Raw genomic sequence first — 15,368 nt, 5'->3', positions numbered from 1 at the left:
GGATGGAACCAGCAGCAAAGCTCCCTAGCCCTTTAACAGCACTATAACTACCTAGGCTTTTATTGAACATACCTTTTCCTACCACAAATGTGAATAGGTAGTCCTCGACTTACGACCGCAACTGAGCTCAAAATTTCTGTTGCTAAGCAAGGCAGTTGTTTAGTGAGTTGTGCCTCATTTTAAGCCACAATTGTTAAGCTAATCACTGCAGTTGTTAAGTGAATCATACAGTTGTTAAGTGAATCTGGCTTCCCCCATTGACTTTGCTTGCTTGATTACAAATGGTGATCACATGACCATGGGACAGCACAACTGTCATAAATATGTGCCAGTTGCCAAGTGCTCAAATTCTGATCATGTGACTATGGTGATGCTGCAACAGTTGCAAGTGTGAAACCTGGTCATAAACTTGAACAGTCATTAAATGAATAGTTATAAGTCAAGGACTACTATAATGTTTTCCCAATAGGAAACAATTAGGTAGTTTTCACTGATAGTACTGTAGATGTATTAAGTTTGTGGAAATTTCACATGCTAATTGAGCACACTGATGCATTTTTAAATTTCCATGCCCTAGAGAATGTGCACAGCCGACTGTTTGTCTACTCTAGGATACTGTATGTGATTTTGTGTGAAGTAGTAAAGGATTGTAAAAGAATGCACCATTAATAGAAGTACCTGCAATCAGTGTCAATTGAGCCACATTTGCTTCAAGATCCATTCTGAGTAGGTCACCAGGACAACAGATTTTTGAATTTCTATCTAGCCAGAACTTCTCTCTAGCTAGTTCCCTGAAGATGGGCTCCAGCACTAGTCCAAAAGCTCAGAAGATAAATATCTTTTGTCCTGGTGATTGACACAGATCCTGAAATATTTTCCTGGTACACGTATATTCATCTACATTTGTTTCTTCTATGCTTTCTCCATGACTGCAAAAAAAGTACTGGTACTTTCCTTAATTCTACATATGTTGAAATAGCCAGAAAATCTACATTGGTTGCAACATTCAAACAACATATTTGTTATGATAATGCCAGGTTGCTGTATTAACTGAGCTACCCAAATGCTGGAATGAGAACTGTCTTTAATGCTGAGGAATGAAAGCTGTCACTAAAATCAGTACAGATATGGAAAAGGAGCTCTGTATACATCCATTGAAATACACAATGCTAATTTATGTATTTATTAGATTTATACTGTGGTCAATTCCACATGACTCTACACTAATCTTGCAAGGTGATGCCCACTGAAATACTATAGTTATGAAAACACATTTTTTTCAAGGAGCTAGTAAATTGAATATATTATACTTTCTTTGATCATAGTGACTGAGAAAACTAGAAATTAGCCCTTCAATGCAGCTGGAATCAACTTAAAAATATTATTGTAAGCAAGTTAATTTACCAAGAAGAATGAGGAGTCCTGGTACAATGCACTAGACCAATAATGAATTGTGCTGATGTTGAAAACAATAATATTTGGGTAGGGAAACTGTAGGCAGATGAATAACAGTCTGAAGTTCCCCTTCACTTACAAAAGGATTAGGGACGAGGTATATGTTTGGCAAGATAATTCTGCTGTAGTTAAATGGTAGCTCAAAGAAAATCCTTTATATGTATCTGGTTCATACATCTAGATTTTTTGGAGCTAGATGTATGAACCAGAATTGGACAAACCAGAATGTTAAAGTTCAGGTTACATTTTTACAAATGAAGTTAACCAGAGTTCCCAAACTTCTAGATAACTCCCACAAACTGAATTAGCTTGTCAGAATGGAGTTTTTGTTTTCCTTAACTGTAATCATCAAATTAAATTCCTAAGTTTCCAGACAAGAGCATTTTGAATAGACAATGATTTCTATTTTTTTGTCTATATTAACATACCTTAGCACCTATTTTGCATTAAAACAAGCTTATATCTACATATTCTTAATCTGAATGAGAGCAGGATATTTGCAGCAAACAAGCCTACATCCAATTCTGAAATTATATTGCCTCCAAGTGCTTCAAATATTCTCATATGCATCTATAGCTGCAACATGCACTAGAACATGTAACCTTATTGGTTGACCCTTTGTGATTCTCATTCAACTTTCTACTTCCCACAGCCTCATCCAAGTGGTTGATCACTGATTGCCTTTTCTGACAATCCTTCCTAATTCACATACAGTGCAGATATTACTCAAGAGTCTCAAACTAATGAACATCCCATCAAGTGGTCTTTCAGAAGACATACATAAAGCATCTAGTTGCTTAAGAGAAAACAAGAATCTATTTAAAAAAATTAAATCACATCTAAATATGTATATATGACAGGAAACTTTGCTATGCCATAGCTATTAAATTTGTAAGCTGTTCCCAAAGCATTGTAAACTCAGCCTATTTTGCTTTCAATTTTTCCCCACCACCTGCAGAATGCAGATCCTTTTTGGAGTTTGCTGTCAAGTGAGTATGAAACAAAATTGGAAATTGGGAACATGATGAGCAGTCAGTGATCCCAGTGAATAAGGCATAGAAGAAATGCATTGGAATGTAGGTTCCAACCAATGAGGAGGGATGAAAGATGGGGGGGGGAGACTGGTTTTCCAAGTTTGCAGAGCAGCTGGAATATTTTGCTCCTGGCAATACATCAAGGCTAGTTTGCAGCCAGCACTGAATGAATGACAGGCATTGTGCAGCAGAAGTGAAGTATAATGCTTACTGGTAGATCTCACTGAAGGAGAATATTTGTAGCTCAGAGTTGAAATGAGAGGTTCTTGGTGCTCTCTGAGCTTGCTTGTTTTCTTGCATTACCCTAACTAGGTAACATCACTGGTGCTAGTAAGGAGGTGCTGTCTGCTGTCAGTTTATATTCTGGTGTCTTGTCTGTCTGGATGGGGGTGGGGACAGATTCTTTGGTTGGGCTGTTTACTAATGGCTCTGTGGCAGTTTCTTGATTGGGGTATTGCTTACTTGATTGTTGGTTTGAAGTTAACCTTGGAGTTAATCAATGCTGATCTGAGTGTTGATTACTGGTAGATTTCTACTGTTGGTTTATGTGTCTTTCTGTGTATATGTGCCTGTATGCGCTTACAGGCATTCATGCATGGGAAGGGAAGATGCTTATTGGAGTCAGAGTCAGGTTTCACACCTGGAAAAATATTCCTGTCTTCAATTTAAGAAAATAAAATCTACCTAAGAAATATAGGCAATGTAAACAAAGTGTCATTTACAAAATTTGAATGTAGGGATGAGTAACTAAATATAGAGTGATTCAGTTTAATTATCCAATTTTGATGAACGGTTAGTAGAAATTAAAACAGTGGATAATAGCAGCACCCAGGCTCATTAGCTATTTAAGAAGACGGCAAGAACATTAAAAATCTTTGGAACCAATTATTGTAGGTAATTTTAGTCCAAGTACACAACTAACTGAATTAGTGTATCTAAAAGATTATGCAGTTGTAGTTTTTGAATAATTTAGAATCCTTTCATTTGTTTTCTCAAAACCAAGCAAATCTTCAGAATCTATTTTTGATTATGGAAAAACATATTAGAATTTTTATCTAAGGTTCTTTATCTTCAGTCTCTTAGATTGTGCCAAAGACAAAATGTAGTTTTTAAATTAAAACAATATTTCTGATATCCAAACCTGGACGCAGCTGCACTGAAGCTTCTCCTGGTATAACCTGAATATTAGCCTCATTGCTGGGCATTGTTACATCAATGTTAGGACTTTCTATGAAATCTGGCTTGCAGCCTCTTTGGATTAAATGTAAAACTATGTCACATCTTTCTTTCAGTTTTGCTTCAGCCATGAAATCCTGTTAGAACGGAGGGGAAAGCAAAATACATAACAAAATTATAAGAAGTTGGGAGAACTTTCATTTTCAGAAAATATAACATCATATAAGCAAAAAGTTATTATCCCAAACCAACAATAAAGTCAACATAACCAAACCATTTATAATACCACTGTTTTTGAAGACAGGTGAGACAGTGTTGCACATTGCAACAAAACTGATGAGGATGGGAATAAAGCACATATTTTATAAGAAATCAGCATCAGTAGTAATAAACGTAAAATATATAACCGTAAGACAAAGTAAAAATGCTGGTATTCATCTTTAATGTCTGTAATAATAGATGAAAAGGATAAAAGATATAAAGGATAATTTGGAGCTACTTGAGTCTGGCAAATTGGAAGCCCATTCATGTGCCCATAGGAAAGAAGATGAACTTTATAGAATTCGTCATTAAACAGATAAAAATTATTTCTCTCTTTTCTTTTGGAGAAAGCACTAAAACATTATTATTTCAGACTAATTTTAATTAAGAGATCATAAATAAGCTTATTTCTACATGTTATTCATGTTATTCTACATGAATATTGAGGCAACTAAAACCTTGGATAAGAATTCATCTTAGTGGCCTCTGTCTGATTCAAGGTAGCTCCTTACTTTAATGAAGAACTTTATTAGATGAAGTAGCAGATAAGATATTTTTATTTATTTACTTATTAAATTTGCTTGCTTGATCCATCACTGTAACGGAGTGATGCTGTTAAAAAAAGAGAATATGGGAAAGAGGTTAGGTTTGAGCTTATGGCTTTCGTGTGTATGTGCCTTCAAGTCAGTATTCAAGTCAGTTTTGTGTATTTTTGTGTATGTGTATGTGCTTTCAAATCACTGGAATTTGCTAAATGTGAGAAATCCCAGGAATTTCCCAAGCCTTGTCCTATCAAAATTGAAGTGTTGCAAAATCCTACTGTATAGGTGGAGAAGGAAAGGTAATAATAATAATAATAATAATAGCTGACTAATACAAATAAACTGTTTACCTCTTGAACACACCAACCACATTCAGGACCTACTGCAAGACAGGCAGTACATGTTGCTGCATTTGATATGACACATCTGTTGTCTGCTACAAAAAGAAATAAACTATTAAACTAATTGCAAACATTTGGAGGACCAAGACATAATTTATAAAATGTTAATCCTTGTACTTATGACGTCTTTTATTTTAGAAATAGCCAGCTCTACTGGAAAGCATGAAGATAATATCAGCATTTTGATTTTAACCAAAATAGGAAGTGATACAATCATAACAGACAAAGACGGACATTCATGATGAGTTGGTGGTCGAAGGTATTAGAAACTTCAAATTTGGAATAAGGTTTTCATCCTCTCTCTTTTTGAAAAGCAACCAAGCAAGTAAAGACATCAGAACAATTTTGGTGACTGAGTAGTAATATCTTTGAGGGTTTTTTGGAGTTTGTGCTTGCTTCTTTATCCTCAAGCCAGGGATAAACAATGTTTAGCACTAAGAAGCTATTAAATTACAATTCCCAGCATTCATTCTTCCTAAGGATGATGAGCATTTTTGATCAACAGCTATAATGCCATATGTCACTTACTCTGATTCAGCCAGTAGCTACATACAATTTGGTTCCTGCTTGGTTCATTTATGGCAATTCTGCTACAATTATACCTTTTTCAACATACTTGTCGAACTGGCAAGCTGAAGAAGGCACAGGGTACATATTTCATAAAAATCCAACTGCTTCCTAACATTACTATTATATCTACTATCTACCAATTTTTCTTAAATTTAATCTTAACTATAATTTGCCATAAATGGAGCATTTATGTCTCAGATTAAAAAGCTGCTCTAATTTGGCTATGTTACTGTGACTACTACCGTTTATTTCCAAACCATATCCCTTGTATATTTGATATGTTGTTAGAAGTTTGTACTGTACTAAAGGACAGCATGCCATCAACTATTTTCATCCCTTTGTCAGAGGATACTGGAAGACAGCCATTGAAATATAATCTGTTTTGTGTTCAGTCACTTTGCAGAGTTTCAGTATAGCAACCATATCCATAGAAAATGAAAATTAAAAGGTGCGTTTATTTCAAATTCTACAACAGCAATGGTAACATTTTGTTATTAAATGATAGGTCTCTTTTTTCAGCATGGGCCAAACAAGAAATGAAAGAAACTAAAATATCAGTGACTCTTTTCATTAAAAAGTGAGTGCCTTACATTAAAAACAATTTTGAAATTAGGGCAGGCCAAAACAACCTTCCAAAATATATTTTGGTAATATGTACTTAAAAACACATGGCAAAGAACTCGATTACAAGAACCACAGAATCTCATGGTTTAAATGTTTCTAAGTCTTCATTTCAGCCTGTTTATTCGAATTCATACTTGAAAGATAATCATGTTACGTAATAGTTATTATTTCAATTTTTTTGCTGCATTATTTCTAGCATGATTAAAAACTTAAAAATAATATCACTTAGCTTTGTCTCTATCACCAACTTTATGTAGTTCACCAAAAGTTAGATCACTGAAATATATAGTGTCTTGAGACATATTATAGGGGAAAATATATCAGTAAGATGAATTATTCTCAAACAATTAGTCCATTTAATTTAGTATGAATGCTATCCATGTTCTCTACATTGTTGCCCTCCCAAAGTGTTGGCCAATACCTTCTAATATTTTCTTCCACCAAGCCCACAGTTGGGAAGGCAGGTCTTTCCAGTAACAGGCATTAGCTGTCTAAAATCCCAGAAAGGACATTATCCCAGCCCTATTTAAGAAACCATTATAGATAATATTATAGGTGCCTCCTCTCTGACTCAGTGAGGATATAAGGGGAATGGAAGATAAAATATACGTAGACTTGGAAGATTCTATTATTACAATCTATATCATTAAAGGATACTGTAGCTATAGTCTTACTGTGGGATTGGGTTTTTTTTATGTAGTCTGCTTCATACAGCTGACAATGGTGTACTGTTTTGTTATTGCCCTTTGCTGAATTCTTTTTTGCCTTCTGAATCTATGCAAGTTTTGACTATAGGAAAAATAATCTAATAACCTAATTTTGTTATTAGTATTTCAGAGTCTAATAACAAATCAACGACTGCATACCTATAGAAGACGGCAAGAGAAATGGCCTGTAACAAGACTTTATGAACTATATTTGTTTTAAAATCATATATTAATTAATATTGCAAGGAGACAAACATGAGTTAGGGTTACATAATTTTAAAAATACCATTCAAAATCTGTTAGGTTAACAATATGGTCCAATAATTTCTTATAGAAATAACATCTATAGACATATATTCATTCAGAAAATATTTTTCTGCCACTCTACTTCTAAAGAATTAGAATTAAACGTATGCCTATCTCAATACCTTACAGGTTACTATTATCTCAGGAAACCTTAAAGATACTAAAATAACTGACACGTGATTTGCATTATATTTAAATCTTTTCATTTGTGCTAATGTGTACGGTTAGTTTATATTGATCAAATGTAATGGAGAGATTCATTCACATTAATAAAGCTGGAAATATTTTTATTGCTTGGCTCAGTATAGAATTTTCTTACTATTTTATTAGCAGAATCCAGACAAAACTGTAGAACCAAATATCTGTGTTGTCAAAAATCAAGGGGCAAGCTTCTACTGGCTTTAGTTAAATAACAAATATGTATCAGTTAGGTATTTTAAAGCAAAAGAAGCCACATTTATTCCCATACATTAAACAGTAATATATACAGTATGTATTAAACCCTCAGGCATAACTAGTTGTGCAATATCAAACTGTATATCAACTTATGCATTCTAGGAGAATTACATTTTACTCTCCTAAATAAGGCTTAATAGACCAGGCATTGCACGAATAAATACTGTGGGAGTAAGGGTGGGGAATGTATTCTTTGGGCAAGATGAAATTCAGTGGTAAACCTGATTTAGAATATGCAAGCCGCAGAATGTTCAAATCAAATTCTTTAATCTGAAAATTAATTACATGGACTCTAACATTATAATTAGCTCTCTTAAAATCAGTCGGTTATCTAAGACCAGTACATAGTTATTCAACCAGCAGTAAGACCTTTGATTCTCAAATCCTAGAACAGGAGCAGTGATGGAGAAACAAGAAGCTAGATCTGTCCAAAAAGCAGACAGTTCTGGAATTAAATGTATGCCTATCTCAATACCTTACAGGTTACTATTATCTCAGGAAACCTTAAAGATACTAAAATAACTGACACGTGATTTGCATTATATTTAAATCTTTTCATTTGTGCTAATGTGTACGGTTAGTTTATATTGATCAAATGTAATGGAGAGATTCATTCACATTAATTTTACTCCTGAAATGTTTTCTCATGGCAAGCAAAAGATGATTCTTTTCAATATCTGTATATATTTGGAATTAGTGTTTTGTTAAAAACTAAATATGCTTCACAAACAAAAATAATTCAAAAGATATTATTTTCACTCAAATTCTCGTGATGTTGCCATTCAAGTTTCAAGTTTCACCTTTCATCAAAATCCTATATTAAAGTGAATCTGATATGTATACTTTTCAAACATGAAAATATTAACTATTATTCATCTTTTAAACATTCTTGAAATCATTTAGTTCATTTTGTTTTCTTTCTGGATTATTATAAGATTTTCCCATGCACCTTAATCTTTCTCTTGCAATACACAATAGTTTAAGAAATTATAAACTGAAATCATTCATGTAACACTTCTCTATTCATTCACCTATAGTAATACAGTTCTTGGACATTAGTTTTTTCTGTCTTGCTTGAGTGGCAACAATAAGTTCAAAAGTAGCAATGAATTTGGAGTTTGGGATTCCTAGCAGGTCTAAATAAGTTCTTTCTTCTGATTATAACAAAAGAACAGCTGCCAAGTTTTTTGATACCAGCCCTCCTTATTCAATCAAACTAGACTCTGAGCTAATATGCACTTGAATTCATCAATTGTTGATATGATATCCTCATATACATAAATCTAACAGTATAGTAGGTGGTATTATACTCTTCAAAACATCAACAGGAATACCACAAAGATTTCCTTGTTGGCAATGCCCACAAAGAGACCTTTGAGGGAGTCACTGGCAAATCCTTCTGTAAGTGCTGCTGAGAACTAGGAAGAAACCACATTCCACTTAACTGCTGGTGCCCTTTTACACTATGGTAAACATGTGTAATGACCTCCAAACCCTACCCTATTACTTCCAGAAACTTTCTGAAACTCTCCACAATTTCCTTTAAGGAAAAGGTCTGCCGAGTGTGCCCAAATTAACACATTCTCATATTTAGCTGTAACAGTTTGGCTGTTTATTTTAAAGATAAAAAGTATTTGAGTAAAAGTGCTTGATGTAAAAAGAGAGCCAGTTTGGTTTAGTGGTTAAGGCACCAGACTAAAATGTGGGAGACTGTGAGTTCAAGGCCTGTCTTAGCCATGAAAGTCAGCTGGATGACTTTGAGCCAGTCACACTTTCTCAGCCCAACTCACCTTATAGGATTGTTGTTGTGATGAAAATAGGAGGAGGAAGATGTGTTGGATATGTTCGCCACCTTTTTAATGAAAATAATAAAGGCAGGATACAAATACATAAAGTAAATAAAATGTTTCTCTGTGTTGTAATCTTAGCTACCATTCTGCAAAGTGTGAACATTCACTTCTGGTTTATACTAATGAACTTTCTAATCAAGTTAAAAAGATGAAACCTTAGATATAGACCGAATAAATTAGTTTAACTTGACTAAGCTCAATATTTTGTTTCAAAGCTGAAATTACTTAAATCTTATGTCCAGGGCTTTTTTTCTCATAGAATTCCCAGAACAGAGTTCTGGCACCTTTTTTGGATGGAACCTTGTAGGGTAGGCAAGGCGGGTTCTATGACGTGTGTGAGTTCCAGCACCTTTTTTTTTTTAAAGCACTGCTTATGTTTAAGTAAACCAGCTTCAAAAATGCAGTTCATGGTCCTGGGTCATTGGCTTAAGCCATTGTCAGAACGGTGTCTTAATGTTCAAATTTAGACAAATTACATTTACCTGAAAATAACAGACAAATGCCTCTTACTTCTCTTTTGCACAGATCCTGGGGGAAAAGGTGAATAGCTCATTCTCTGACTACTAAACCGTGCCTTAAATTATATCCAAACATAAGCAAAAAGTGTGTATCCAAATAATTGATCTGTTAATAAAGTCTAATGGTTCAGTATTCGTCATGCTACCCCTATGGTATAACAGCATGTGGGAGTGATCTTGGGAGACAAGAGAAAGAGTCACAGACGGAATAACCAGCCTGTAAAAGCTATCTCAGCCCACAGAAGTAGGAATGGCAGAAGAAATGTTTCAGAACGGACTTTCCTCATTTTCCAGAGAGTAAAAAGAGAGGAGAAATATTTTCAGTCTAGAAGATTATGTTAATTTAACCTTAGGGTAATGATAAAACTAGTACTCCTCATTATGCTTCTCATCTGGGCTACTTCTCAGGGATGACACTCCAATGCATTTTTATGCATAATCCAGATTAAAATATATATATTTGCATTGACTCTTCTACTCAAAAAAACATTCTTCTCCCCTCCCCATGTTTTATGGCCAAATTTATTTCTATTTAGAAATTAAAGCCTCAGAGCCCTTTAGATTTTTCTCATTTCACATAAAATTCTCCAGGTGGCTCAAAACTTGAATTGCATAATCTATAGGCACATTAAATATACCCCAAACAAAAACAATTCAGTTAAAGAAGGTATAGGGAGTCCTCAACTTACAACCACAATTGACCCCAAAATTTCTGTTGCTAAGCAAGACAAATGTTAAGTGGATTTTGCCCCATTTTACAACCTTTCTTGCTACAGTTGTTAAATGAATCACTATAGTTAAGTTAGTAACAAAGTTGTTAAGTGAATCTGACTTCCCCATTGACTTTGCTTGTCAGGTTGCAAAAGGTGATCACATGATCCCAGGATATCGCAACTGTCATATAAATACATGCCAGTTGCCAAGCATCTGAATTCTGATCACATGACCGTGAGGATGCTGCAACAGTTGTAAATGTGTCATTGCAACGTCAAATGGTCACTAGGTTAAACCTTTCAAAGATCATAAAAACGCTACAATCCACTCTATCCTTGGAAAGATTTAAAAGATATCCTGAGAATGGCTGTGCAGCAGACAGTTAAGTTCTGTCCTTCTCCCAAAGAATGGGTGAAATGCCAAAAAAATCCTCATTGTCAGTGATCAAACCTGAAAACAGATGTACATGCAAGGTATCCTCTATTTCCCTAAATTCCATACTTCCTTCTACAGTACTTATTACTTTGTATGTAATCTTGTGGAAATTTTCATTTTTGTAACATTTTTTCCTTCTAATTCAACTAAAAGAGCAAATGGAAATAATAGCAGATAAAAGGGTAGGCAGACCAAGTGGGATATGTTCCCTAGACAGGATAAGCCCTTTTTTGCTTAAAATTTACTTCCCTTCCACCATATCATCCTTCAAGGTTTTTTTTAGCTCTTCTATGTAATCTACATAAGTTTGAAATCTCCTGAATTCTCCTATTTCTCTTATAACTGGGCAATTTTTGCTTACTGTACATTTTTTTCTTACATTAAACCTTTCTAGAAAGATTCTAGTAAGATTTGAATCATTACACCTGTCAAAGAAGACCATTCCCAAATTCTAAGTTAATGTAGTTAACATCAGACAATTATCTTCGTTCTTGCTATTAAAATATATTTCTTTGACAACCTTCAAATTACAGGAAAAAAATTAAGGCACATTGTTGTGAAAAATGATTTTGGCATTCACCTGTGTTTTCATTCCAGCACTAGATATTTGTTTCATTTGGTTAAACTAAGTTACCATTTGGTGAAAGTCACAGAACAAGAGATTCTTTGTCACTGGGCTATAAAGCTGTTCTAGCTTATCAGCATTCTAAACCTTTTCCCAAGAATTGCCAGATTTGAAGCCTACTTTCACATAATGTTTCTTTTCATAAATTAAGTACTTTGTTTTGTTTATGTGGACAAGAGTAAGTAAAAGGACTGAAATGATCATCATAAATTTGCTAACTTCTCACTGATATTGGTACACTTCAAAACTAGTTCTTCCTAAAAAGTGATTTAGAGACCCAAGCAGCCTGCAGGAGAGGCAAGTTTCAATGTTAACAAATGCATGCTCCTGTCTAACAATGGCTTTTGTTGTTGTACAGAAGCAATATAACAAAGCCACGATGCCAAATTACAACATGGTAAAACTTACTTTTACATAATATCACTTATGCAGCACTTTGATGGAAATGAACTCTCCACTAGACTGCTGCTAATATATCTGCATAGCATGAATCCATTTTGTGCACTGCTAACAATAGCAATGCACAATAACTTTATACCTTTAGTAGTTAAGGACTTAGTAGAGAAAGATACTAGCTGAGTGCTAAGTATGGGCAAAAGCTTCTTGATTGCTTGCAAGATGTCCTAATTACATCTTATGCAAATTAAATTTTGAATAGAAGAAACATAATGAGCTATTATTAATTATGAACATTTTTCCATAATAAAAGCCTTCAAGATTAACAAATGTATTTCAAAATAAAAATTTGGGTTTTAAAAATACAGATATGGTTCCAGCTGATTTAAAATTTATGGCATACCACTGAAATGGCAGAATCTACTACAAAAGCTGCATTTAAGCATCACAACAAAAGATGTGTCTTCTTATGGATACGAGTATGCTGTAGGCTTTTACAAAGTCTCTTCTGTCTTTCTTCCTCCTTTACAAGAAAGTAGGTATTAAATGCCATTAATTACCCATTCAGAACAGTTTCCCGTTCTTTTTGAATGGGATGAATAAAGATATCAAAATCAGATCTAGTTTTTATAATTAAATCTGGCTTAAAACCAGTTTGATTTTACATTTCCTTTGGATTGAATTTAAATTTAAAAAGCATTATATAAAAATGGGGAGAGACAGAATAACATTTTGGGCAAATGTTTCTATAAATCTTTGTTCTCTCATAATAATAAGTTGGTATATTGTAACAGTTTGAAAAACAGTGAATCTTGGGTTTTCACATTCCTCTTCTGTGGCATAATGGTAGGAAGGCAAGTTCAATGTTGCTTCCGTATTTGACTAAACTCAATTAAATATTGTATCTGAACCTAGCCAAACTGCAATTTGTCTTAAATTGGATTAGTAAAAAGAGACTAGTTTTAATTTTCAAAGATAGCTCAAGCCATTAAGTAAATCACAGTTTATAGTTTAGGCACACTATGTAATTCTGATTAATTGAAATCAGAAGCAAATATTTCCTAATTCCCTCCCATAGCTAGATTGGAAGAAGAAAAGGGAGGGGCAGAATAGATGCCAGGGACTTCTTCCATAAACCTTTGTTTATTTTTATGTCCAATATGAGCTATTAACTTGTCAAATATGTAACAACATACTTATTTCAGCATGAATATTTTAATTGACTCCAGGCAGATACTTGGTGTATAAACTGAATGCAAAGAAAAACATTTACTGTCCCCCAACAAATATTATGTTTTAAATCAAGAAATGGAACATAATATTCACTACCTCAATAATAATATATTTCCAAAATAGATTAATCTGGTGTTTCAAGAATATTTGTACACGTGATGAATAAATTAATCTGGAATCGATATGTCATAACAATGTAATCTGTATGCTGATCCCATTCTTAGATAGCTTCTTATCTGTCATGGTTAAAGGCACACTCTCCATGGTATTTAGGCATGGAATAATATATATGTTTACCAGAAAGGATGATGTTTCTGCATTTAAGACAACTCCCATCTTTCCCTAAAAAAGTTTAGACAAGAAAAAACCATGTTCCCAGAAAGTTTTATGTCACAGATAAATTATTTGGGAAATCGGGTACTTCAGGTAAATAGATATTATAGCATTTAATTCAAATATCAGACTAAGCTTAACGGCAATTAGTCTTTGGATTTCAGCTACTGCTGAGTTCTTCTTGATCAAATCAGAAGCTAAGATGCAAATAAAAGCACAATTTTTAATTGTGTCTAATTTTGTGCATTTTTTAAATTAAGTGCTGTATGCCACAAATCACTTTCATAGTAGATGGGTCAGTACACAAATATGATAAATTAAATAATATTCAGTTGCATTCCAAAACATGATTCCTCAATGTAAGCATCCCAGATGTGTTAAGACTCCAACTTCTAACTGGAAATTATGATTGGTAATCCCAATACATCTGGAGAACATCAGGTTAGAAAAGGTTTATTACACAGTAAGGCAATCAGCAAATAGGCCTTACAGATCTAATTGGACAACTCTAAATATGTAGGAACCTTTTGGTTTCTCCCATGTAAGTGTCCTCCTGCCAAATCCAAATATTTATTTCTTTATCTGAAGAGAGAGATTTAAGCTTCCAGTATAGTGCCAGTTCATAGAATAGAAATTATTATTAAGAAAGGTATCAACCTAAAACAATCTTAAGGGTTTCACAACAGGTTAAGATTTTAAATATAATTCCTCTTTTTCCTGAAAATCACTAACAGTCCAATAGATTCTCTAAAAATATACAATAGAATATTTTACAGAAGAATTTGGAATTATCATAGTGCTGATAAAAATTGCAAATGTAACCTGGTTGCATGGGTGTCCTTGTGCTGATCAACACATCACATAATATAGTTAATGGTACATGATGACTGAAGGCTAGTGAAAAAAATTTATAAGCAGGAGAAAGAGGTGAAAGATTTTCTCCACATAGGTTATTGTCTTGAATAGTCTCAATTGTTTCTAAAAAATTTCTACCCATTCTTTTATTGCAACTCTTTCTTTACTATTATTTCATGGAATGTTTGGGGGGGAATTGAAAAAAATGCTCAGATTTTGTCTAGATAATGAACTAATATATCCAAGGGGAAAATCTAACATTCGTGTCCTGTTTATAATTGATTTGTTAAATTCTATTCAGTGCAGCATGCAAATACCCATATACTCTTCATGAACCAATAACATTCCTCAATCTGGCATAGTTTTAAAGCAGAGAAGTTGAAAAGACCATATCTTCTTATTCAATGATCATAGGTTCCTGGACTCCATGGACCAGGGAAGGGCTGCCAAGAATCTCCTGTAATTTGATGACACCTATTCAATGGATTCAGGGGGGAAAGATATTATAACCAATGGAACTGAGGAGCAATAGTATGCAAAAAGTAAAGTCTAGGACTATTAAATTATCCGAAGTAAGTACAGGCATGTACTTACTTTCAAATAGTAGTAATTAGTGATAACATCTTAGCTAATTACTTCTTTATAGTTTTTCATATCATGCATATGGAAAACATGAACATGTTAAACTTCCAATTTGGGTGATACCATCACATATTTTTTTGACTATACCAAGATTTGTGGTTATGGAGGCGCCATCTTATAAAGACTTGCTATATCTGAGTGGTAGTGGTGAATGGTGCCTCAAATCAATAGAAGTTTTGAGACGGAAGTATCCAGACTTTTCTTGGCTTGTGTATAGACAAATTCAAGAGAGATG

At 33.9% G+C, this 15,368-nt stretch overlaps 1 protein-coding gene across 1 annotated transcript in view; it reads right to left on the bottom strand.

Moving 5' to 3' along the window:
* Positions 1-15,368, bottom strand: part of ITGB8 (integrin subunit beta 8) — a 32,419-nt gene that overhangs the window by 15,455 nt on the left and 1,596 nt on the right. Inside the window, exons 2-3 of the mRNA XM_015810793.2 lie at positions 4,819-4,904; positions 3,631-3,802 (exon numbers count right to left, since the gene is read on the bottom strand). Of these exons, the coding sequence (XP_015666279.2) occupies positions 3,631-3,802; positions 4,819-4,904 (258 nt within the window). The remainder of the gene's footprint in view (positions 1-3,630; positions 3,803-4,818; positions 4,905-15,368) is intronic.

Source organism: Protobothrops mucrosquamatus, unplaced genomic scaffold (genome assembly GCF_001527695.2).
Source record: "Protobothrops mucrosquamatus isolate PMUCROS unplaced genomic scaffold, P.Mucros_1.0 scaffold21, whole genome shotgun sequence".
Lineage (NCBI taxonomy): Eukaryota > Metazoa > Chordata > Lepidosauria > Squamata > Viperidae > Protobothrops > Protobothrops mucrosquamatus.
This window is presented reverse-complemented; position numbering and strand designations above follow the sequence as displayed.